Below are 26,475 nucleotides of genomic sequence, written 5' to 3'. Positions count from 1 at the left end.
GTCAATACACACACGCTCTCGGCTGGGTGGGCGTCATGATTTCACAAATCAGCGGTGCAGACCCCCCAACACCATCGCGGCAAGTGAACAGAAACGCCACAGTGCTTTCAGGCTTCAGCTACCACCCCAAAAGTGGGACTAAATTCCGCTTTCACATCCTCCCTCACGGGCACTACCACTTTTTTTAACCTCTCATCACGAGGCACGCCTCAAAAACGGTAATAAAATGGGAAAATGCACGGAGATTGATCAAGGTTAAAGACGAACTCTAATGCAACATTTTTCCTTTAATAAGCATCTCGGCCGTCGGAGTAGCAAATCTGACGACAGACGCGAATCCAGTTGGGCTGGGGTTCTCATTTCTCACGGACCCCTCGGCGAATGGCGAGCCACAAAAAAATCCCGACACGAGGAGCGGAAAATATTAAGGTGGGCGTATTTACAAGCAGGCCCTCCCTTCGCCGGCCGGCGAAGTCACGAGCTCGACGGCGCCGGCAATGGAGGTTGCGGCTGGGGGGCGGCCAGCGGGAAGCTCCTGGCCGACGAGAACAGCGCGGCGAACGACGAGGGCCTGTTCTGCTCCGGAGCGGCCGGCGAAGCAATGCCGGCGCCTGAGCCGGGCGCCCCGGCCGCGGGCGCCGGGGCGGAGTTGGAGGCGACGCGCTCGCAGGAGGGGCACATGGAGAGGGTGGTCGCCGGGAGGTGCATGTAGAAGGGGTGCACTGTCTTGAGCGCGCGCAGCTCCGCCAGCTCCTTCTGCAGCCGCCGGTTCTCCTCCGTCAGCGTCTCGCAGCAGCGCTTCAGGTACTCGCAGTCCACCTCCGTCTGCTTCAGCTTCGTCCTGCACGCGCCGAACCCAAAGCCAAAGCGAGCGCGCTTTTATTTAATTGGTTTCGCTTGACCAGCCAAGATTCTTGCTCGAGACGAGAGAGACAAAGGAGTAGGAAAAGAAAAGGATTTCATGGCGCCGCACCTGGCCCTGCGGTTCTGGAACCACACCTCCACCTGGCGCGGCCGGAGGTTGAGCTGCTTCGCCAGCGCCACCTTCTGCCTCTGCGCCATGGAACGCGCCGGCGTCAGAACGAGAGGAAATGGTTAAGCAAACGGGGTTCGTCCCTGTGTTTGATGTGCATGCTTACGGGGTTGAGGGTGCTGTGCTCCTTGAAGCTCTCCTCCAGGAACGCGGCCTGCTCCTTGGAGAGGCGCAGCTTCTTGCGCGCCGAGCCGCCGTCGTCCTCGTCGCTGCCGCGCGAGCCGCCGGCGCCTCCCGGGGCGGCGTCGCTGGCGCCGCGCTCGCCCTGCGCGGAGAAGTCCATCGGGAAGGAGCCCCCGCTGTCGTTGGGCGAGGACGACACGGCCGCCCGCGCCGCCGCGGCGGTGCCCTCCTGCTCCTCCTCCGCCGTGGCCGCCGCCGCGCAGGCGCCCCAGGCCGAGCCCACGGACGACGGCGCCTGGTTGACGTCGAACCCCCGCGTCGACGCCTCCAAATGCCCTGGGGAAACAGATCGGATCGCGCCGTCTCAGTACTGCTATTTCACCGGCGATCTCATCTCGCGGCATGCAGAAACAAATCCAAGAAACGGAAAAGAAAAGGCAAGCATGCATCACTCACTGCTCTCGGACGGCCACGGGAAGCCGAGGCTGGGCACCATGGGCAGGAGCGCGAGCCGCATCGTCGGCTCCGGCGAGGAGCCGCACCCCAGCGCGAGGCCCCTCCTGTCGACATCCTGGTCCCTCCTCCGCTCCTCCTCCCTCCTCGCCCCCGGGCCGACCCCGAGCCCAAGAACCAGCTCCCGCCCGGCGTCCGCCATGGCCTCCCCCAAGCTCAGCCCCAGCTCCATGGGAGGGATCGAAGCCGCGCCTACCAGCAGGACGGACGATGATGGTGGGATATGGGACCGTGGAGACGCGCAAGGATTCGGAGGTTTTATAGGGGCGGGGACAGGGACGGGACTCCCATCCTCTCTCCTCCGGCGTATGTGTATGTGAGCTATAATGGCGGGTTTGACCAGTTGACGAGGCGAGCCCCCCCGCCCGCACGTGACCCGGAGGAAAAGGAGCGGGGCCGCTGTGCGATTCCGGCGTTCGCCGGGGTGGTTCGCGGCAAAAGGAGGGAGCGTTGATGGCAGGCGGTAATAATTATGTTAATCATTATCGCGGGCTCTACGTATCTTTCCCCTTTTATAAACAGCACCCGCGATCTTTTTCAGAAAGCTGCCCGCGCAGAGCTGCGGCTTGCTGCTCGTGCCTGCGCTGCCTGCATGCCTCCTCCTCTCCGGCCCTTCTTCTCCGGCTATCCACCCCCCCCCCCCCCCCCCCCCCCCCGCGGATTCTTTATGGTGGAATTTATGTCTGGAACTGTGCAGCAGTACGTAGCATGGACTCATAGTTTTGGAGTGGAGACATGTGAGATTCCAGGGACATGCTACCAAGTTGTTGCATAATGGGGCAAGATTTTATGTTTTTTTTTTGCGGATAATGGGGCATCGTTTTCGTTCCTATGGTTATTTGTTTAACGAGGGAGGGTATTCATTTCCATGCTTATGTGATACGGTGGCAAGAATGATGGGCGCGAAAAAGGAATGGAAAAAGATATTTTCCAAACAGGCGGAATGATGAATATGCAGTACGTAGATGGACTGGAGCCGTGTGTGTTCATATGATCGGTTTTCTCCCTGGCCTGCATGGAAGTTCATGATGGTAATTAGAGCCTATAATTGCATGGAATGCAATGAGATCTAGTATATCTATGCCAAACAAACAAAGAAAAAAAATGCATGCATGCCCGTGCTCATGCATGCGTGAGGAGCAGATGGGCGGCTCCAGGCCAGGGGCTGCGGCGGAGGAGATCGGTCGAGTCGATCCGTGTCTGTGGGGAATGTGGAGAGAAGTAGCAACTCTTTTCTTTCTCTGCAGTGCATTGCATGCAGGCACGCATGATTACAGCCATCAATTCCTCATCCACCGCCATGCATCATCATCATCGTCGTCATCATGTGTGTATGGCTTGGCTACCTGCGTGATATTAAGCAATCCTGTTGATGTGTACAACGGGGACAAGCCGCTGGGTCGTTCGCTCGCCGCAATCATGGGGCATCATGGGTGCTGCTTGCTTGCATCCATGCATCCATGCATACGGCCACCCCAGCGAGCAGCAGCAGCAGCTTGGCTTGCGGCCCGGTCGATCGACCTGCTGCGGCCCCTGTGTGTGCCCTGTCGCTGCGATGGATGGCCATGGCCGATGGCGATCATGATGGTGGTGGCCTGCCCCTGCCGTTGCGCGATGTGTGATGGATGGGGGATGGAGGAGTGGCGCCGGTGCAGGCGCATCAGGACGCAATCATGGGTGTTTGTACGCATAGTACCCGGGGCCGGCCGGGGGTTCCTTTCACCGCAAAAGCAGCCCCTCCGGTTTTCTACAAGTGTGCAAAGTGTGAATCATGCATGCCAAGATGCATGGCCACAAAAAGGTCAAAAGGTTTTGATGGGCAGGGCAGCGCAGCGCTAATCCTCCTCCTCCTCCTTTCTCGCGCGTGTGATTGACTGACAAAAAACGAAGGAGAAAATAACATAGTACTACTGGTTGTCACGTCGTTGTTGGTACTTGTGTGGGATGGAAATGTGAGAATTAGTAAAACCGGTTTAAATAAATAAATACGAAGGGGAAATTTTGTAGGGCATATATTTGATTTTTTGTGTGCCAAATTTGCTTAATTATATGGTGGAGTGCTTCCAAAGGAAAGGATGCACTTGTTGTTACTTGTGTTGATTGGTTTTCAGTGATAGGTATGGTCTAATCATGGGGAGAACGTTCAAAAGCCATGAAAGGCGTGGTGCAAAGGTGTCTAGTTCGATTGATTTGTTCTTGAGATGATGTGAATCCAATGTGCCAATGCCTGTGTTTATACATGATCACTGGAAGATTTTCGGTAACGATACATATGAGCTCATCATGCATGAGGATTTGGTAGCTCTTGTGTTTCATTTCCCTTTCGAATGCGGACGGCGCTCTTCGTTTTCCCCTTCTCTATCATTGCTAAAATGTTGAATGTCTACTAGATATGCCTATTTCAAGGCGCATGTTTGGATGCTGGTGAAATTCAACCAACAACTTCTCTATCATCGATCAAGCTTTCTACCTTCGCACCATTCGGGAAATGAGAGTGGAAGAAATCGACAAGTTTGATGTGCATGGCGCATGGCGGTATCGATGCCAGACTTTAGCCGACAGCCAAAAGAGTTTCCAACAACTGAGTTCCTTCCTGCAAATTTTGACACAAGCAAGCAATTATTGATTTTGTTTCTCTATGAGTGAATTTCTTATTTTATTTAAGGTAGTTTTGAAATGGATGCGAAGTAACCTTTTCGACGAAAGTTTCTACCTAGATGGATGCGCACAAATCATGTTACCTTAGGGTGTTGTTGTTAACTTCAGATTTAATATAGGCATGGGCAGCCAGGCCTGAGCCTATATCGAAAAAACGGGATTGGGCTTGTCTTCCTCACCACACTGGGCCTTGTTTCGCAGTTCGAATATAATTTGGGCTGGGCTCGGCCTTTAATTTCATGCTTTCGAGCCGGCTTAATTGAAAGCCTACAAAAATTCAAGTGTTCAGGACAAACTTCGAGCTTATCACTAGGTTTGGCTTGGGCTTTTTTTGGAAGTCAAGCTTTTGCAAGCCTAACCCGAAACCTGACCCCACCCTGACAAATGCCCAGGTTTACTTAGGATGTAGTATTGCGAAGATTATGTTTCAAATTTGCAGTGTATCCTCAGGAGGACATTATTCATCTCACAAGGATGATAAAACTCAAATATCTATATATGTTCTTTACATCCATTGTTAGGGGAAATACCGAATTGACGACGTAGCTCATTTGAAAAGGATTTACGACCAGTAAATCTTCTGTTAAAAGACAAAGTTACAAGGGATATATCCACCAAAAGTTTAAAAATTATGATAATAATAGAGTAAAACTTCAAAATATACACCACATATTTTTGGATGTACAGATTGTTGTAAAGACAACATGTGCGGAAATGGTATCTCATCGTTAGCACTCGTGATGTAAGGTTAGCGGGAGGTGTTCCCGAGGGTTTTATGTAGGGGTGTAGCATAAAATTTCATATTGGGTTCATTGTGTGGTAGAAGTAGGTGTAAAACGGTAATAATCAATTCACTATAAGGGATTTGACTAAGTTCATTGGGTTCATATGAAACCCAATCACCACGCTGTTGTGGATATAATCCTAACAATACTGTGGGGGTAAGAATGTAGAGGTAATCGTCTCTATCGAGCGGTGTAGATGGGAGTATGCACAAGGGTTTATACACGTTCGGGCCCTTGATAACCCACAAGTATAGGGGAACGCAATAGTTTTTGAGGGTAGAGTATTCAACCCAAATTTATTGATTCGACACAAGGGGAGCCAAAGAATATTTGCAAGTATTAGCAGCTGAGTTGTCAATTCAACCACACCTGGAGATTAATTATCTGAAGCAAAGTGATCAGTAGCAAAGTAGTATGATAGTTTTGATAGTAGTAGCAACAGCAATAATAACAGTACAGTGATAACAATGATTTTGTAGCAAGTGCAATAGTGACAGTAGCAGTAGTAACTTAGCAGAAACAATATAAGAGAGATTCATAGGCATTGGATTGGTGAATTCGTTGGATGATATTCATCATATAACAGTCGTAACCTAGGGCGATACGACACTAGCTCCACTTCATAAATATAATGTAGGCATGTATTCCGTAAATAGCCATACGTGCTTATGGAAAGAACTCGCATGCCATCTTTTGTCCTACCCTCCCGTGGCAGCGGGGTCCTATTGGAAACTAAGGGATATTAAGGCCTCCTTTTAATAGAGAACCGGAACAAAGCATTAACACACGGGGAATACATGAACTCCTCAAACTACGATCATCATCGGGAAGTGTCCCGACTTCTGTCACCCCGGGTTTGCCGGATATAACACGTAGTAGGTGACTATAACTTGCAAGATCGGATCTAGAACATAGATATAATGGTGATAACATAAACGGATCAGATATGAAACCATGGCAACCGGGCCCAAAGTGACAAGCATTAAGCATGGCAAAGTCATAGCAACATCAATCTCAGAACATAATGGATACTAGGGATCAAGCCCTAACAAAACTAACTCGATTACATGATGAATCTCATCCAACTCTTCACCGACTAGCGAGACTACGAAGAAATTACTCACTCCCGGTGGGGAGCATCATGGAATTGGCGATGGAGAAGTGTTGGTGATGACGAAGATCGAAGATCCCCCTCTCCGGAGCCCCAAACGGACTCCAGATCTGGCCTCCCGATGAAGAACAGGAGGTGGCCACGGCTCCGTCTCGTGAAACGCGATAATTCTTTCTCCCTGATTTTTTCTCCAAATATGTGATTTTATAGTATCAGGGCTGGAGTCCGCGGGGCCACCAGGTGGGGACAACCCACCTGGGCGCGCCTGGAGGGGGGCGCGCCCTGGTGGGTTATGCCCACCCAGGTGCCCCCCTCTGGTGGTTCTTGGCTCCATAAATTCTCTTTTATTATATAAAAATTCCTCGCAAAGTTTCGTTCCAATCCGAGAACTTTTATTTTTGCACAAAAACAACACCATGGTAGTTCTGCTGAAAACAGCGTCAGTCCGGGTTAGTTTCATTCAAATCATGCAAATTAGAGTCTTAAACAAGAGGAAAAGTGTTAGGAAAAGTAGATATGACGGAGACGTATCAACTCCACCAAGCTTAAACCTTTGCTTGTCCTCAAGCAATTCAGTTGATAAACTGAAAGTGAAAAAGAAAAACTTTTACAAACTCTTTTGCTTTTGTTTACATAAATAAGCTTAAGTAGCACCCAGGTTTTCAGCAAAGATTATAACTAACCATGTCGACAATAACTCTTAAAAATTATATTAACTCATATCAATGACATAACCAACTACGAGCAATAATAAGATATCTCAAACTACAACACTTTTTCAAAACAACCATGATATAACAATAGTGGTATCTCGCTAGCCTTTTCTGAGACCGCAAAATATAAATGCAGAGCACCTCCAAAGTTCAAGCAGCGACTAAACATTGTAATTCATGGTAGAAAAGATCCAGTCATGATGCACCCAACATTAGCTACACACAATGCATGAGGATGACAATAGTGCTCTCGGGTTCTGGCACTTATTAGAGAAGGTGATGACACAACATAAAAGTAAATATATAGTCCCTTCGCAGAGGGAAGCAGTGATTTGCAGAGGTGCCAGAGCTCAAGTTTTTAAAACAGAGGTAAATGAAATTTTGAGAAATGCACCCTTCTTGTTTACTTTGGGACCATTATTTATCGGTATCTTCCATGCTAAACACATTAGTGGCGGTTCCCAAGCGATAAAAGTAAAGGTTTACTCCCCCTCCACCAACAATCACACTCCACGGCTTGTCCAAAACAACGGCTGTCGTCCACCAACAACAGTCCTGGGGGAGTTTTGTTTAATTATTTGCAATTTGAGTTCAGGACTGGGAATCCCTATTACCGCCCCTCTCGTGCAAAGACTAGTGAATAAACACTCATTATGAGAATAACCCGCTTACCATGGAAAATACTGACTACCTCCTGTCGCTCTATGAACAATCCAGGTACACAAAAAAGGATATTTATTTGAAGTTTCTAGAGGTGGCACATGAAAATTTACTTAGGACGGCAGGGTAATACCGCATATAGGTAGGTATAGTGGACTCATCTGGAATAACTTGGTTTTCAGGGTTTCGATGCACAAGCAGAATCCTTCTTAGTACAGGCGAAGGCTAGCAATTAGGTTGAGAAGCGGACAGCTAGAGAGCGAAAACGGTCATGAACATGCATTATGCATAAGTAACATTGGATACTAGCATGAGTAGGATATGAATACCATGAACATAAAATATCATATAGGCTATGTTGGTTTTGATTCAACTACATGCATGAACATGTGCCAAGTCAAGCCACTCGAACATTCAGAGCAGGATACCATATCATCATACTACATCACAATCATTTTAACACAATGTTGACACCCGAGATAAATCATTATCCACTCCTAGCTACTTAAGCATGGCATGAGAAACTATAATCTCTAATTGTCATTGCAAACATGTTTTTATCATAATAAGTTGAATCATGGATACTAGGTTAAACATATTTACAATAACAGAACAAGCTGAGTTCATACCCGTTTCTCTCTGCCATAGCCAGTTCATCAAATATCGTCATTATTGTATTTCACTTGCACGACCGAACGATATGAAAATAATAATAGTGAAAGATTGCCGTGAACTAAGCTGGAATCTGCAAACATTTTATTCAAAAAGAAGAAAACAAGGTTATATGGGCTCTCTGTTAGATCAACAATAATGCATATGAGAGCCACTCAACATTTTTGGATTTTTTCATCATGATCTTCTCCTCGGTACGACTCAATAAAAAGAAAATAAATTCGGAGAAACACACTGAAATATTTTTGGATTTTTTGGTTTTTATATAGAAGGAAACAAATTAAAGAAAGAAAAACAAAAACGAGAAAAACTATTTACACGGGAGAGCTCCCAACAAGTAAAAGAAGAACAAGGAAATCTTTTTGGGTTTTCTTTTTAAATACTACAACTAACTACACTAGAAAGAAAAATCTAAAAGAAGCAGGAAATATTTTTTTGTATTTTCTCAAAGTTTTTCAAACACACAAGAAGAAGGCGAGAAAATAAATCTAGCATGGATAATACAATGAAAAAGTGTGGACACCGACAACTCGAATGAAATGTGTGAACATGAAAGTAATGTCGATGGAAATACGTACTCCCCCAAGCTTAGACTTTTGGCCTAACTTGGTAGTCTCCATCAGTAGCCTGCATAATGGTCGGAGTGATAGCTCATGGAGGCTCGGGGTGCCGACACCTCAGCCCGCCGTGCAGCCACAACCGCTGCGTTATGTGCTCGGGCCTCGCTCTCAAGAACATAATATCTTCCCTTGCTGTGAACATCAAAGAGAGTAGGTGCATGAAAAAAGGTGTCCACAACGGACCTTTTATTAAACAACAGGTTATAAGTAAAATTATTGGGTTCACCACTAAGGATCTTATGACGTTTCATAGCATAGAAGTCAAGGTACTGTGTGGGTAGGATGGGGTCATAAGGCTAAGGTGAAACACCAAGCTCTCTTGATAAGCGTGTGGCATAAATTCCACCATAAAAATATCCACTACCAACATTGTGTTGCAATCTACGTGCGACTATCGCTCCAAGGTTCTAACTTTTGTCACCGGTGAGAGCGATGCGGATAAGGCTAAAGTCTGGAGCACAAAGTGTACTACAATCTTGTTTGCCTACAATGCATTTTCCATTAAATAGTGCAAGGTATTGGATTGAGGGAGAATGAATGCTCTTTATTCTACCTTGAGTCACTCCTCTAGTCTCACCATAGCTAAGGCTAGTCAAGAATATCTCAAACTCCGACCTTGCTGGTTCATCCAAAGAACCCCAAAATGGAATTTTGCAGTGATTAGAAAATGTCTCCAGAGGTATAGTAAATGAATTGTCATATAGTTTAAATGATACTCTGGACTCACGAGGATGGAATTTAAATTCTTTGGTAAAGGATGAGGCTGAGGTGTTGGTTGCACTTATCTGCAATGTAGGGGCCGAGCTCGGCATTGTGAACATATTGCTCAAATTCTTCTTTAATGCCCACATGCACCATATAATCGTTGCATGTCCATAAACATGATTTGGTGGCGGAATCTTGAATGGAATTTTCACTTGGTTCAACATATGACCGAGGAACGGAGCTGCTACTAGAAGATGCCTCCGAGGACCTCCGCTGTCGGATTTCGGGTTCCGGCAAAATCCTTGAGGTTCGAACACTGGGGTGCGCATGAAGATCTCTCCCTCCCCCTAGCTCGCTCTCGCCACGATCGCCAGGTCTAGTGCGACTAACCCAGAGAACAAAGGGACACAAGATTTTATACTGGTTCGGGCCACCGATGTGGTGTAATACCCTACTCCAGTGTGGTGTGGTGGATTGCCTCTTGGGCTGAGGATGAACAGTTACAAGGGAAGAACAGCCTCCTGAGGAGAGGTGTTCTTGTGCTTGATGAGCTTGTGTGGTTGAGGATGATCTGAATGATCCGTCATTAGTTGCCTCATGTGGTGGTGGCTAGTCCTATTTATAGAGGCCCTGGTCCTCTTCCCAAATATTGAGCGGGAAGGGATCCCACAACGGCCAAATTCGAAGGGAGACAACTAGTACAAGTTATCCTGACTAAAGGTGGTCTTCGCCTGCCAAAGGCTCTGGTGGTGACGCCGTCTTGGGATCCACGGTGACCTCCGTCCTGCCGTCCTGCTGGTCTCGGTCTCGTTGCACCGATATGGAAACCTTTGCCTGATGCCTCAGGACTCCTCGCCTGCGCTTGCCTCTTTAGCACCAAAGAGGAAACGAGGACACTTCACATGCTGGCGCCTGGCTGGTCATGGTCGTCATGGCTTGCGTCACGGGAACCTCGCGAGGTGCCCCTTGCCTTGATCTCTCCTCCCCTCGCGAGCCAGCCTGGTGAGGCCGCCCCCGAGGAGGTCTTGCGTCGTCCGCCTTGCGAGGCTTGGCCCCTCGCGAGGGTCTTGAGTGTTTGCTGGTGAAGATGGGCCGTACAGGGCCACTGGTGGAGCCATGCCGTGGGCCGCAGGCAAGCAAGTCTGGGGTCCCCCGTTCCCAGAACACCGACAGTAGCCCCGGGGCCCAAGGCGCGCTCGGACTTGGCTTCAAGGCGAAGCCAAGGGGCAAGTGCGGAGCGCCGCGGGCCCCCACAGCCTACGGCCTTGGTCGACGCGTGGCGATTGATTGGACGTGGGTGTCTCCGCTTTCCCATGCCGCCTCGGCAATTGCCTGACTTGACGAGTCCTTGCTGCATGTAGAGAAAAATCATTATTACCTGTGATCGTGGCGATCGCCGGTTGGTCTTCTCCCGCTATAAATGAGGAGGGGGCGAAGCCCCCGTGGCTCATCTCTTCCTGCTCCGCTCGCTCCTTCTCCCTTGCTCCATTGCTAGAAGCGATTCCCATGGCGCATGCGAAGAGGTTCTCGGCCGCAGAGAACGGGAAGGCCCGCCAGGAGGGGCCTGGTTCGCCGCCGCCCAAGAGAGGGCGCGGCCGGCCACGCAAGCACGCCGCGGCCCCTCGGCCGCGGCGGCGCTTCTTCGCGTGGTGGGAGTCGCCCAGGTCGTGGCAGCCCCGTTGTTGAAGGGAGGCGCGCATGGTTGCGCTGCTTCCCCGGCCATGCTTCCACTCGACGGAGGTGCTGCCAGAGTTCGTCGTGTGGTCGGAAACCCGGCCAGCACCTGGCTTCAGCTCCCACGCTTCTTCGCCGGCGAGCTGTCGGCCACAGGTCCAGGCGGTCTCTGGCTCCAGGCGGACGGCTGTTGCAACAAGGCTTCATGGGTCGCGGTCGAGGTCTCTGTCGCGGGCAACGCAGCCCTGGCCTGCGGCTGGCAGACGTTCGCCCGCGCACTCGGCCTGGGCCGGCGGTGCATCCTCCACTTCAAGTATGACGACAACGCGACCCTCTACGTGAGGGTGTTCGGGGAAGATGGTCGCCGCGTCGGGTGCTGCCCTGAGGACAGCGATGGTGGTGAAGTGCTCGGCCTTGGCGACGGCTGCGATGAGGGTGAAGGCGGGCTTGTCCTTGGCGTCGGCCACGGCTCGTCCAGCTACGGTGACTCTTCTTCAGGCGACAGCTCTAGCAGCGGCGGCTACGACTAGCCGCCGCGTCGCCACGCCCGCTTCGAAGGTGGCAGCGGGTCGTCTCATCACCGTGCCACAGTGAAGCGCGAGGAGGGGTCCGGCTGAGCTCGGGAGAGCGCCATGGGTCCATTCTCGCGAACAGCTACGGGGGCACACGCCACTTTTGTTTTGTTCTTCCTTTTCTTCCTGCATTGAGAGAGAGACAAGCATGGGGCCCCGTAGGGGCGTGCAATGAACCACAATTTCCAAGTTGCTATGCTATGTTTATTGTTCCTGTGTCGTGTTGCAGCATCAATGTTTTAAGTAAGCGCGTAGAAATAACTTAGCTCGACGCGCTAGAAGCAGTCTCCGCCTCGTGAGGCGCGCGTTTCCCAGTTCCTGGCGAGGCCTCCATAACTTGTGAGGCGTCTGGGAACTGTAAAAATTTGTTAGAAAACTCTTATTCTTCCGAGCCCTGGTCGCGGGCGCAGCCGGCCACGACGCGGCGCTTCGCATCGCGGTACCCGAGGGGCACGGATTGAGAGGGGTGCGCCAGTTTGCGAGCTGGAGCGAGGGTGCCTCACGAAGAACGGGAAAAAATGCTGACGAGGGCACCTGTCCAGCCCCCTCGCGAGGCATGCGAGGGAGAGTACGAGCCAAAACGGGGAACCGAGGGATGAAAAAAGGAGGCAAAAGGCGATGGAACCAAGCCAGCAAGGAACACCAGAGAGTAAATTTTCATTAAAAGAGGGGCAAGCCAACTGCGGAAAGCAAATGAAAAGCCGTGTTCGGCACCTAGTCTAGTCTTCTTGTCTTCTCACCAGCGCGGAGCTAAGTGCTGCCACTAGGACGTGGGAGGGAGCCCCCGAGGCCCGAGGGCGGCACTCCTGAGACTCCGGGGCGTGTACAGCCCCACTTATTATTACGTGAGAGTGTCACGAGCGGAGAACTTCACAGGCACTGGGCCTTGCTTCACAGGCGTTGGGCCTTGCTTCATGGGTAGAACTTCCGGAGGTGCTGAATGTTCCAGGCGTTCTGGATGGGGATCCCGTCCTGCGTCTCCAGGCGCGTGGCGCCAGGCCTGGAGACGTGGGCGACACGAAACGGGCCCTCCCACATGGGCGAGAGCTTGTGCAGCCCTTCCCTGGAGAGCACCCGCCTCACGACGAGATCACCCACCTCGAGCGTCCTGGAGCGGACGCTGCCGCAGTGGTACCGCCGCAGCGCCTGCTGGTACCTTGCGGCTCGGAGCGAGGCTTCACAGCGGCGTTCCTCCCCCAGCACGAGGTCCATCCCCCACATGGCGTCATGCTGCGTTTCATCAAATGCCAAGACCCGCGCGAAGCGATGCCTGACCTCGTGTGGGAGAACCGCTTCGGCTCCATAGACGAGGAAGAACGGGGTCTCGCCTGTCGGCTTGGTGGTGGTGGTGCAGATGGACCACAACACGGACTGGAGCTCGTCATGCCAGCCCCTGCCGTAGGCCTCGAGCTTCTTCTTGAAGGTCCTGCTCTTGAGGCCCCTCAGGACTTCCGCGTTGGCGCGTTCGGCTTGGCCATTGCTCCTGGGGTGCGCCACGGAAGCGTAGCAGATATGCGTTCCAAGGTTAGCACAATACGTTTTGAAGAGATTGCTAGTGAACTGTGAGCCGTTGTGGGTGATGATGCGGTTAGGGACCCCAAAGCGGCTTACGAGGTCCTTGATGAACTTAACTGCTGACCCGGCTGGGATGGTGCGGACGACTTCCACTTCCGCTCATTTGGTGAAATTTGTCGATGACGACGTAGAGGCAGCGGTATCCTCCAGGCGCTCGAGGGAATGGGCCCAGGATATCCAGCCCCCAGACCGTGAATGGCCATGAAAGCGGGATAGTCTGGAGGCCCTGAGCTGGCTGGTGGATCTGCTTGGTGTGGAATTGGCAGGCCTCGCAGGATTTCACCAGCTCGGCCACGTCGTTGAGTGCCGTGGGCTAGTAGAACCCGCTGCGGAAAGCCTTGCCGACTAGGGTGCGCGACGACGAGTGGTGCCCGCAGTCTCCGCCATGTATGTCAGCCAGCAACTCATTTCCCTGTTCCCTGGAGATGCATCATAGAGAAACATCATTTGGCCGCTTCCTGTATAGCTCATCGTCCTGAATGCAGTATGCCGTAGCCTGCCGGGCCACATGCTCCGCGTCCTCTTCCTTCTCCGGCAACGTGCCTTGCGTCAGGTATGCCTTGAACTCCTCGATCCAGCATCCCTCCTGAGGCTCGAGCACTAAGAGCAGGCGCGCTCCCGAGGTCAGGCCGCAGGCGGGGGCTCCCGTGGCTGGTGGCTGGGGGAGCTCCTCCTGAGGAGGCGCCGGTTCCGCAGGCTGAGGTGCTGCCGAAGGCTTGAAGAGCCGCTCCTCGAAGACGCCAGGCTCTTGGGGTAGCCGCTTGGATGCTCTCTTGGCGATGTCGTCGGCCTCCTTGTTGGTGCCGCGAGGCACATGCTGTAGCTCCAGGCCCAGGAACTGCTTCTCCATTTTGCGTACCTCCACGAGGTATGCCTCCATGTGCTCATCCTTCGGCTCGTACACCTTGTTGGAGAAGTTGATGAGGAGCTGTGATTCTCCCTTGATGGTGAGGCATTTCACCCCGAGGGCCACCACAGCATTGAGGCCGGCGATGAGGCCTCGTACTCTGTGATGTTGTTGCAGACCTTCTTGCCCCGCTGGAAGCAGAGCTGCACGGCGTAGTAAAGCATGTCCTGAGTGGGTGAGATGAGCACTGCTCCAGCCCCCGCGCCCTGGCGTGCGAACGCGCCGTCGAAGTACATGACCCAGCCATCCGACGCTTCACTCCCAGGCGAGAGGGATTGGTTCTCGCCTGCTTCGAGTTCTGGGGTGTCGGTCCATTCTGCCACAAAGTCGGCGAGCGCAGCCCCCTTTATGACCCTGGTCGTGCTGAACTCCAAGTCAAACGCTTGCAACTCGATGTTCCATTCGGCAACCCTCCCCGTAGCATTGGGGCTCCTGAGCACTCTCTCCAGCGGGTAAGCTGAGATGACCTTGATGGGGTGACCCTGGAAGTAGTGGTGCAGCTTACGCGAGGCCACCAGGAGCGCGAGCAAGAGCTTCTGAGGCATGGGGTATCGTGCTCTTGCATCTCGTAGCACTGTGCTGACGAAGTACACCGGGTGCTCGACGAGGGCGTGGGAGCTGACGAAGTCTTTGGCTTCCGAGGACTGAGGTGTTTCCTGTGGATTTCCGGCTTCAGGGGCTTGAGGACTGAGGTGTTGCGCTGCCTCGTCCGGCTTGGCGGCTCCACTTGGCGGGTCCTTGACCTGGCGCTCCTCTCTGAGGGCCACGAGTGCCGCGCTGGCGGAGTGGGGTGTGGTAGACAGGTAGAGTACCAAAGGCTCGAGAGGACGAGGTGCCACCATCACCGGCGGGCTGGTCAAGTATCTCTTGAGGTCTTGAAATGCCAGGTCGGCCTCAGGGGTCCACTCGAACGACCCATTCTTCTTCATCAGCTTGAAGAACGGCAAGGCGCGCTCCCCCAGCCTGGAGATGAAGCGCCCCAGCGAAGTCATGCAACCTGCAAGCTTCTGATTTCCTTGAGGGTTTGTGGTGGTCTCATGTCTTCGATTGCCTTGACCTTCTCCGGGTTGGCCTCGATCCCCCTGTGGGACACGAGGAAGCCCAGCAGCTTGCCGGATGGGACACCAAACACGCACTTCTCTGGGTTGAGCCGCAAGTCCACCTGGCGCTGGCTCGCGAAGGTCTCCTCCAGGTCTTGAATCAAAGTTCTCGCCTCCCAAGACTTCACCACAATGTCGTTGACGTTGGCCTCAACGTTTCTCCCGAGCTGCCGTCCCAATGCAATGTGCATCAGCCGCTGGAAGGTTGCTCCTGCGTTGTGCATTCCGAATGGCATGCAAGTGTAGCAGTATACCCCGCACGGGGTCAAGAAAGCCGTTTTCTCCACATCTTCTACTGCCATCTTGATCTGGTTGTAGCCAGAGAACGCAGCCAGGAAACATAGCAGGTCGCACTCGGCGGTGGAGTCGACAATCTGGTCGATGCGCGGTAGCGGGAATGGGTCTTGAGGGTAGGCCTTGTTGAGGTTGGTGAAGTTGACACACATGTACTCCTTCCCTCCTTTCTTCGGCATGACGACCAGGTTCGCCAGCCACTCTATGTTCCGGACCTCGCGAATGACACCTGCTGCCTCCAGCTTGCGGGTTTCCTGGACGATGAAAGACTGCTTCTCCGTGGATTGTCGCCTCGCCCTCTGCTTCACAGGGCGTACGTTGGGGCATACCTTCAGATGATGCTCGATCACTGCTCTCGGGACCCCAACTAGCTGATTGGGCTCCCAGGCGAACACTTCCTTGTTCGCCCGCAGGAAGTCCACCAACTCCCTTTCTTGATCTGGGGCGAGGTCGGCGCCTATAGTAAAGGTGGCGCCCGAGGCCCCGTCCTCGTCGACCGGTATTTGCTTCGTCTTGGCTTGACCTTGAGTGAATAGTTGCTTCTTCTTGGTCGGCGCAACCCCCTTGGCCCTGGGTACGGCCTTGTCGGCCGGGCAAGCTGCCACCGTGGCCCTGAAAGCGAGTTTGAGGGCCGCCAAGGCTTCCTTGGTGTCTCCGGCCACGGTGAGGAAGCCCTTGCTCCCTGGCATCTTCATGAGGTTGTAGGCAGGATGAGTAGCTGCCATGAGTTGGGCCAGCGCCGGGTACCCGAGGATGGCGTTGTACGGTAGGTTGATGCGGGTGATGTAGAATTTGATTAGCTCGGTACGGTAGTTGTCGCATGTGCCAAAGGTCACGGGGAGACGGATCTGCCCCAGGGGGTTGGAGGAGCCGCTGCCGACCCCGGAGAAGGGCTTGCTGGGGCGGAGCCGCTCAAGCGGTATGTGAAGGAGGCTAAAAGCCTCCACGGGGAGCACGTTGAGGCCGGCACCGCCGTCGTTGAGGGTCTTGGTGACGGCTACGCTGCAGATGGTGGGCGTGCAAAGCATTGGGAGCACGCCCGAGCCGATGGTGGTGACTGGGTGATCCCTCGAGTCGAAGGTCAGGTCGGCCTTGGGCGCCACCCAACCCGGGGGAGCCCCCTGTCGCGTGGAGGCGGCGCCGATCTGGCGAAAGAACGGCTTGGCGTGACGGTCAGAGGGCGGCGCCTGCGAGCCACCGAGGAGAGCCGCGACGACGGGGAGTGCTGGTCCCCCGAAGCGCGCGATGAAGAGGCCGCGCAACTCCCCCTAGGAGGCCACAGAAGATCCCGGTAGGTGGAGGAGCCAAGCGCACGGCACGCCAGTGAGGGCCATGGGGAGCCAGTTGGCCATGACCTTATCGTCGCCCCCAGCATCCAGAACGGCCTCCTCGTATGCCAGCAGGAAGGCCGCCGGATCCGCCGCACAATCGCAGCGGTGCGACATCTCCGGCTTGAACTTGTGCGGCCATCGCACCCGCCGCAAGGCGGGGGTGAAGGCCCGGAGCCCCATGGCGCTGCTGATGGCGCCCGTCGATCCAGTCGGAGAAGCGGCGCCGTCCATGGGAGCCGGCCGGAGGGGTGAAGCCGTCGGGGGGGGGGGGGGGCGGGGGCGGGGGCGAAGCTTCTAAGCACCCCTACCTGACACGCCAAATGTCGGATTTCGGGTTCTAGCAAAACCCTTGAGGTTCGAACACTGGGGTGCGCACGAAGATCTCTCCCTCCCCCTAGCTCGCTCTCGCCACGATCGCCAGGTCTAGCGCGATGAACCCAGAGAACAAAGGGACACAAGATTTTATACTGGTTCGGGCCACCGATGTGGTGTAATACCCTACTCCAGTGTGGTGTGATGGATTGCCTCTTGGGCTGAGGATGAACAGTTACAAGGGAAGAACAACCTCCTGAGGAGAGGTGTTCTTGTGCTTGGTGAGCTTGTGTGGTTGAGGATGATCTGAATGATCCGTCATCAGTTGCCTCCTGTGGTGGTGGCTAGTCCTATTTATAGAGGCCCTGGTCCTCTTCCCAAATATAGAGCGGGAAGGGATCCCACAACGGCCAAATTCAAAGGGAGACAACTAGTACAAGTTATCCTGACTAAAGGTGGTCTTCGCCTGCCAAAGGCTCTGGTGGTGACGCCGTCTTGGGCTCCACGGTGACCTCCGTCCTACCGTCCTGCTGGTCTCGGTCTTGTTGCACCGATATGGAAACCTTTGCCTGATGCCTCGGGACTCCTCGCCTGCACTTGCCTCTTTAGCACTAAAGAGGAAACGAGGACACTACGCATGCTGGCACCCGCCTGGTCATGGTCGTCATGGCTTGCATCACGGGAACCTCGTGAGGTGCCCCTTGCCTTGATCTCTCTGCCCCTCGCGAGCCAGCCTGGTGAGGCCGCCCACGAGGAGGTCTTGCATCGTCTGCCTCGCGAGGGTCTTGAGTGTTTGCTAGTGAAGATGGGCCGTACAGGGCCGCTGGTGGAGCCACGCCGTGGGCCGCAGGCAGGCAAGTCCGGGGACCCCCGTTCCCAGAACGCCGACATCCGCCTCGAAGAACTTCTTCCAAAGAGGTTCATCATATTCACGTATAATTTTCTGAAAATTTTTGGGTCACAAATTTTTGTCAACAAAACCTTATAAGAATGATAGCAACTACTCATAGGGATGCATAAAGGCCATATCAAGCATTCAAAATACTTAGAACTCTAAGAATTTAACATGCAAGCTCATCTACAGCAGCACGAAGAGCAACTAATTATTCAAAATATAAACCACTAAAGCAAAAACTAATTGGACCAATGGAGGAGGCACATACGAAGCAACAATACCCCGAAACAGTTTCGAAAATGGAGCTTCGAGCAAAGAGATCGAAATCCGTGGGTTTGAGAGCAAGAACACGAGAGAGAGAGAGAGCAATGGTGATTTTTTTCTGGAGGTAGGTGGTGATATGGGATGAAGAGGTAAGTCAGGGGGCCCACGTGGGGACCACAACCCACCAGGGCGCGCCTAGGGGTGCTGGCGCGCCAAGGTGGGTTGTGCCCACCTGGAGCACCTCCCTCTGATGTTATTTGCACTAAAAATTCTTAAATATTCAGAAAAAATCGTATTAAATTTTCAAGGTATTCTGAGAACTTTTATTTTTGGCTCATTTTCTATTGCACGAAAAACTCAGAAAACAGACAAAACATGGCATTTATTTTATTTAACTAATAAAAATAGAAAACAAAAGGTAGGGACAGAAGGTAGTGCTTACTAAATTCATCAACTTCACACCTCTAAAAAATGATTCATTAATAAGGGTGATCAAGTCTTATTAACAACCACTTTCGATTAGCATGAAACTGAAGAACTTTCGTAAAACACTAAGTTACTCAATGGGGATATGAATGTCCCCAACAATAAGCATTTCATATTTCTTTTTGGCAGTAGCTAGAGGTAGTTGAAAACTTCCAGTAGTGATTGTCGGAGATTTTTCAATAACATTAATACCATTCACTTGGAATTGTTTCTTCGGAAAGTGCACCGTATGCTCATTACCATTGATATGAAAAGTGACCTTGCTTTTATTGTAAACAATAACAGATCTTGCAGTATTCAAGAAGGGTCTATCAAGGATAATCGACATATTGTCGTCCTCGGGCATCTCAAGTATAACAAGGTCAGTTAAGATAGTAATGTTTGCAACAACAACATGCAGATCCTCACAAATACTTGATTTGTCAGCCATTTGCAAAGATATTTCAGTAGGTGTGAGTTTATTCAAATCAAGTCTTTTATATAAAGACAAAAGGCATAACACTAACACCAACTCCTAAATCACATAAAGCAGTTTTCACATAATTTCTTTTGATGGATCAAGGTATAGTTGGTATTCCCGGATCTCCAAGTTTTTTAGGTACTCCACCCTTAAAAGTATAATTAGCAAGCATGGTGGAGATTTCAGCTTCCGGTATTTTTCTCTTATTGGTGATGATGTCTTTCATGTATTTTGCATCAGTAGGCATTTTTAAGATATCAGTCAAGTGAGTACGCAAAAGACTGGCCTCAGCATTTCAGCAAAGCGTTCAAATTCTTCATCATCTTTCTTCTTAGTTGATTTAGGTGGAAAGGGCATAGGTTTTTGAACCCATGGTTCTCTTTCCTTACCGTGTTTTCTAGCAACAAAGTCTCTTTTATCATATCTTTTATTCTTGGGTTGTGGGTTATCAAGATCAACAACTGGTTCTATTTCAACATCATTATCCGGTTCTTTATTATTTGTTTGAGTATCTTCATGAACCTCATCATTGTCTTTTTCATTATCAGAACGTGAGTGTTCATTACCAGATTGAGTTTCAGCATCAGAAATAGAGACTTCATTATCATTATCAGGAGGTTTTTCTACTTCAGGTTCACTAGAAGCATGCAAAGTCCTATCATTTTTCTTCTTCCTTTTCTTTTTAGAAGGACTAGGTGCATCAGTGTTAACTCCTTGGGAGTCTTGTTCAATTATTTTTGGGTGTCCCTCAAGATAAAGTGGTTCCTAAGCCATTCTACCTCCTCTAGTCATTACTCTAACAGCATGATCATTGATATCATTATTCATTTCATCTAACAACTCTCTTTGAAATTTAGCAACTTGTTCTAATTGAGTTTGAACCATAGAGGCATTCTTTCCTACACCTCTAACATCATTGGAGATTCCAAATAACAAGTCACTCAAGTGAGCAATCATATCAGAATTGTGTTTCAATTGTTTCATAATGTTTGCATTGAAGTGATCTTGCTTTCTAATGTAATTATCAAAGGCATTGACTAGGATGTTTATTATAAGGAATATCATCTTCATCGAACTTTAGTAAAGAATTTACCTTCACCACCTTAGACGGTGGTGGTGTTTCAAGACCATGTATTTCTTCGACAGGTGGTAAATTTTTAACATCCTGTGCTTTAATACCTTTTTCCTTCATAGATTTCTTTGCCTCTTGCATATCTTCAGGACTGAGATATAAGATACCCCTTTTCTTCGGAGTAGGTTTAAGTGGTGGTTCAGGAAGGATCCAATCATCATAATTTTTCAATAAGTTATTCAATAATTCTTCAGCTTGTTCAACAGTTCATTCCCTGAACACACAACCAGCACAACTATCTAGGAAGTCCCTAGAAGCATCGGTTGAAGGAAATATGCCCTAGAGGCAATAATAAAGTTGTTATTTATATTTCCTTATATCATGATAAATGTTTATTATTCATGCTAGAATTGTATTAACCGGAAACTTAGTACATGTGTGAATACATAGACAAACAGAGTGTCACTAGTATGCCTCTACTTGACTAGCTCGTTGAATCAAAGATGGTTAAGTTTCCTAGCCATAGACATGAGTTGTCATTTGATTAACGGGATCACATCATTAGAGAATGATGTGATTGACTTGACCCATTCCGTTAGCTTAGCACTTGATCGTTTAGTATATTGCTATTGCTTTCTTCATGACTTATACATGTTCCTATGACTATGAGATTATGCAACTCCCGAATACCAGAGGAACACTTTGTGTGCTACCAAACGTCACAACGTAACTGGGTGATTATAAAGGTGCTCTACAGGTGTCTCCGATGGTACTTATTGAGTTGGCATAGATCGAGATTTGGATTTGTCACTCCGATTGTCGGAGAGGTATCTCTGGGCCCTCTCGGTAATGCACATCACTATAAGCCTTGCAAGCAATGTGACTAATGAGTTAGTTGCGGGATGATGCATTACGGAATGAGTAAAGAGACTTGCCGGTACCGAGATTGAACTAGGTATTGAGATACCGACGATCGAATCTCGGGCAAGTAACATACCGATGACAAAGGGAACAACGTATGTTGTTATGCGGTTTGACCGATAAAGATCTTTATAGAATATGTAGGAGCCAATATGAACATCCAGGTTCTGCTATTGGTTATTGACCAGAGATGAGTCTCGGTCATGTCTACATAGTTCTCGAACCCGTAGGGTCCGCACGCTTAATGTTCGGTGACGATCGGTATTATGAGTTTATGTGTTTTGATGTACCGAAGGTAGTTCGGAGTCCCGGGTATGATCACGGACATGACGAGGAGTCTCGAAATGGTCGAGACATAAAGATCGATATATTGGATGACTATGTTTGGACATCGGAAAGGTTTCGAGAGAGTTCGGGCATATACCGGAGTACCGGGGGGTTACCGGAACCCCCCAGGGAGTCAATGGGCCTTAATGGGCCACAGTGGAAAGGAGGAGGAGGCAGCCAAGGTGGGGACGCGCCCCCGCCCCCAAGCCCAATCCGAATTGGGAGGGGGTCCGGCCCCCCTTTCCTTCTCTCCTTCTCCCCCTTCCTTCCCTCTCCTACTCCAACTAGGGAAGGGGAAATCCTACTCCCACCGGGAGTAGGACTCCCCCCTTGGGAGCGCCTAGGAGGCCGGCCTTCTCCCCCTCCTCCACTCCTTTATATACGGGGGAGGGGGGCACCCCATAGACACACAAGTTGATCATTGATCTTTTAGCCGTGTGCGGTGCCCCCCTCCACAATAATCCACCTCGGTCATATCGTTGCAGTGCTTAGGCGAAGCCCTGCACCGGTAGCTTCATCATCACCTTCATCACGCTGTCGTGCTAACGAAGCTCTCCCTCGACACTCTGCTGGATCGCGAGTTCGTGGGACGTCACCGAGCCGAACGTGTGCAGATCACGGAGGTGCCGTACTTTCGGTACTAGGATCGGTCGATCGTGAAGACGTACGACTACATCAACCGCGTTGTCATAATGCTTCTGCTTACGGTCTACGAGGGTACATGGACAATACTCTCCCCTCTCATTGCTATGGATCACCATGATCTTGTGTGTGCGTAGGAATTTTTTTGAAATTACTACGTTCCCCAACAGTGGTATCAGAGCAAGGTTTATGCGTAGATGTTATATGCACGAGTAGAACACAAGTGAGTTGTGGGCGATAATAGTCATACTGCTTACCAGCATGTCATACTTTGATTTGGCAGTATTGTTGGATGAAGCGGCCCAGACCAACATTACGCGTACGCTTACGCGAGACTGGTTCTACCGACGTGCTTCGCACACATGTGGCTGGCGGGTGTCAGTTTCTCCAACTTTAGTTGAATCGAGTGTGGCTACGCCCGGTCCTTGTTGAAGGTTAAAACATCACATACTTGACGAAAAATCGTTGTGGTTTTGATGCGTAGGTAAGAACGGTTCTTGCTCAGCCCGTAGCAGCCACGTAAAACTTGCAACAACAAAGTAGAGGACGTCTAACTTGTTTTTGCAGGGCATGTTGTGATGTGATATGGTCAAGACATGATGCTAAATTTTATTGTATGAGATGATCATGTTTTGTAACGAAGTTATCGGCAACTGGCAGGAGCCATATGGTTGTCGCTTTATTGTATGAAATACAATCCCCATGTAATTCCTTTACTTTATCACTAAGCGGTAGCGATAGTCATAGAAGCAATAGTTGGCGAGACGACAACGATGCTACGATGGAGATCAAGGTGTCGCCCCGGTGATGATGGTGATCATGACGATGCTTTGGAGATGGAGATCAAAGGCACAAGATGATGATGGCCATATCATATCACTTATATTGATTGCATGTGATGTTTATCATTTATGCATCTTATTTTGCTTAGTTCGACGGTTGCATTATAAGATGATCTCTCACTAAATTTCAAGGTACAAGTGTTCTCCCTGAGTATGCACCGTTGCGAAAGTTCGTCGTACCGAGACACCACGTGATGATCGGGTGTGATAAACTCTACGTTCACATACAACGGGTGCAAGCCAGTTTTGCACACGCAGAATACTCGGGTTAAACTTGACGAGCCTAGCATATGCAGATATGGCCTTGGAACACTGAGACCGAAAGGTCGAGCATGAATCATATAGTAGATATGATCATAGTGATGTTCACCATTGAAAACTACTCCATCTCACGTGATAACCGGACATGGTTTAGTTGCTATGGATCACATGATCACTTAGATGATTAGAGGGATGTCTATCTAAGTGGGAGTTCTTTAGTAATATGATTAATTGAACTTTCATTTATCATGAACTTAGTACCTGATAGTATTTTGCATGTCTATGTTGTTGTAGATAGATGGCCCGTGCTGTTGTTCCGTTGAATTTTAATGCGTTCCTAGAGAAAGCTAAGTTGAAAGATGATGGTAGCAACTACATGGACTGGGTCCGTAACTTGAGGATTATCCTCACTGCTGCACAGAAGAATTACGTCCAGGAAGCACCGCTAGGTGCCAAACCTGCTGCAGGAGCAACGCCAGATGTTATGAATGTCTGGCAGAGCAAAGCTGATAACTACTTGATAGTTCAGTGTGCCATGCTTTACGGCTTAGAACCGGGACTTCAACGATGTTTTGAGTGTCATGGAGCATATGAGATGTTACAGGAGTTGAAGTTAATATTTCAAGCAAATGCCCGGATTGAGAGATATGAAGTCTCCAATAAGTTCTACAGCTACAAGATGGAGGAGAATAGTTCTGTCAGTGAGCATATACTCAAAATGTCTGGGTATAACAATCACTTGATTCAACTGGGAGTTAATCTTCCTGATGATAGTGTCATTGACAGAATTCTTCAATCACTGCCACCAAGCTACAAGAGCTTCGTGATGAACTATAACATGCAAGGGATGGATAAGACAATTCCCGAGCTCTTCGCAATGCTAAAGGCTGCGGAGGTAGAAATCAAGTAGGAGCATCAAGTGTTGATGGTCAACAAGACCACCAGTTTCAAGAAAAAGGATAAAGGGAAGAAGGGGAACTTCAAGAAGAACGGCAAGAAAGTTGCTGCTCAAGTGAAGAAGCCCAAGTCTGGACCTAAGCCTGAGACTGAGTGCTTCTACTGCAAAGGGATTGGTCACTGGAAGCGGAACTGCCCCAAGTATTTAGGGGATAAGAAGGATGGCAAGGTGAACAAAGGTATATGTGATATACATGTTATTGATGTGTACCTTACTAATGCTCGCAGTAGCACCTGGGTATTTGATACTGGTTATGTTGCTAGTAGTTGCAACTCGAAATATGGACTACAGATTAAGCGAAGATTGGCTAAGGACGAGGTGACGATGCGCTTGGGAAATGGTTCCAAAGTCGATGTGATCGCGGTCGGCACGCTACCTCTACATCTACCTTCGGGATTAGTTTTAGACCAGAATAATTGTTATTTGGTGCCAGTGTTAAGCATGAACATTATATCTGGATCTTGTTTGATGCGAGACGGTTATTCATTTAAATCAGAGGATAATGGTTGTTCTATTTATATGAGTAATATCTTTTATGCTCATGCACCCTTGAAGAGTGGTCTATTTTTGTTGAATCTCGATAGTAGTGACACACATATTCATAATATTGAAGCCAAAAGATGCAGAGTTGATAATGATAGTGCAACTTATTTGTGGCATTGCCATTTGGGTCATATTGGTGTAAAGCGCATGAAGAAACTCCATTCTGATGGACTTTTGGAATCACTTGGTACTTGCAAACCATGCCTCATGGGCAAGATGACTAAAACTCCATTTTCCGGAACAATGGAGCGAGCAACAGATTTGTTGGAAATCATACATACTGATGTATGTGGTCTGATGAATGTTGAGGCTCGCGGCGGGTATCGTTATTATCTCACCTTCACAGATGATTTGAGCAGATATGGGTATATCTACTTGATGAAACATAAGTCTGAAACGTTTGAAAAGTTCAAAGGATTTCAGAGTGAAGTGGAAAATCATCGTAACAAGAAAATAAAGTTACTACGATCTGATCGTGGAGGAGAATATTTGAGTTATGAGTTTGGTCTTCATTTGAAACAATGCGGGATAGTTTCGCAATTCACGCCACCCAGAACATTATAGCGTAATGGTGTGTCCGAACGTCGTAATCGTACTTTACTAGATATGGTGCGATCTATGATGTCTCTTACTGATTTACTGCTATCATTTTGGGGTTATGCTTTAGAGACGGTTGCATTCACGTTATATAGGGCACCATCTAAATCCGTTGAAACGACACCTTATGAACTGTGGTTTGGCAAGAAACCAAAGTTGTCGTTTCTTAAAGTTTGGGGCTGCGATGCTTATGTGAAAAAGCTTCATCCTGATAAGCTCAAACCCAAATCGGAGAAATGTGTCTTCATAGGATACCCAAGGGAGACTGTTGGGTACACCTTCTATCATAGATCCGAAGGCAAGACATTCGTTGCTAAGAATGGATCCTTTCTAGAGAAGGAGTTTCTCTCGAAAGAAGTGAGTGGGAGGAAAGTAGAACTTGATGAGGTAACTATACCTGCTCCCTTATTGGAAAGAAGTTCAACACAGAAATCTATTCGTGTGACTCCACCAATTAGTGAGGAAGCTAATGATGATGATCATGTAACTTCAGATCAAGTTACTACCGAACCTCATAGGTCAACTAGAGTAAGATCCGCACCAGAGTGGTACGGTAATCCTGTTCTGGAGGTCATGTTACTTGACCATGACGAACCTACGAACTATGAGGAAGCGATGATGAGCCCAGATTCCGCGAACTGGCTTGAGGCCATGAAATCTGAGATGGGATCCATGATGAGAACAAAGTATGGACTTTGGTTGACTTGCCCGATGATCGGCAAGCCATCGAAAATAAATGGATCTTCAAGAAGAAGACTGACACTGATGGTAATGTCAGTGTCTACAAAGCTCGACTTGTTGTGAAAGGTTTTTGACCAGTTCAAGGAGTTAACTGCGATGAGACATTCT

The 26,475-nt window shown here is 49.7% G+C and overlaps 1 protein-coding gene across 1 annotated transcript; it reads right to left on the bottom strand.

The window, feature by feature from the left end:
- Nucleotides 1–269: 269 nt before the first annotated feature.
- Nucleotides 270–1,965, bottom strand: LOC109733735 (homeobox-leucine zipper protein HOX11). Its single transcript, XM_020292954.4, has 4 exons — nt 1,613–1,965; nt 1,140–1,492; nt 974–1,053; nt 270–841 (listed from the first exon to the last, which is right to left on the bottom strand). The coding sequence occupies exons 1-4, from the start codon at nt 1,839–1,841 to the stop codon at nt 475–477; spliced, it is 1,029 nt and encodes a 342-aa protein (XP_020148543.1). The 5' UTR covers nt 1,842–1,965; the 3' UTR covers nt 270–474.
- Nucleotides 1,966–26,475: the final 24,510 nt, after the last annotated feature.

The sequence above is a fragment of the Aegilops tauschii genome, chromosome 5 (genome assembly GCF_002575655.3).
Source record: "Aegilops tauschii subsp. strangulata cultivar AL8/78 chromosome 5, Aet v6.0, whole genome shotgun sequence".
NCBI lineage: Eukaryota > Viridiplantae > Streptophyta > Magnoliopsida > Poales > Poaceae > Aegilops > Aegilops tauschii.
Note: the sequence above shows the minus strand (reverse complement) of the source record. Positions and strands in the feature narration are given on the sequence as shown.

Excerpts from the sequence above, each read along its gene's own strand:
- LOC109733735 (XM_020292954.4), bottom strand. The coding sequence starts at position 1,841 with ATGGAGCTGGGGCTGAGCTTGGGGGAGGCCATGGCGGACGCCGGGCGG. Across the intron at positions 1,493-1,612 it reads CCCGTGGCCGTCCGAGAGCA|GGCATTTGGAGGCGTCGACG; the intron begins GTGAGTGATGCA and ends CTGTTTCCCCAG. Across the intron at positions 1,054-1,139 it reads AGCACAGCACCCTCAACCCC|AGGCAGAAGGTGGCGCTGGC; the intron begins GTAAGCATGCAC and ends TCCATGGCGCAG.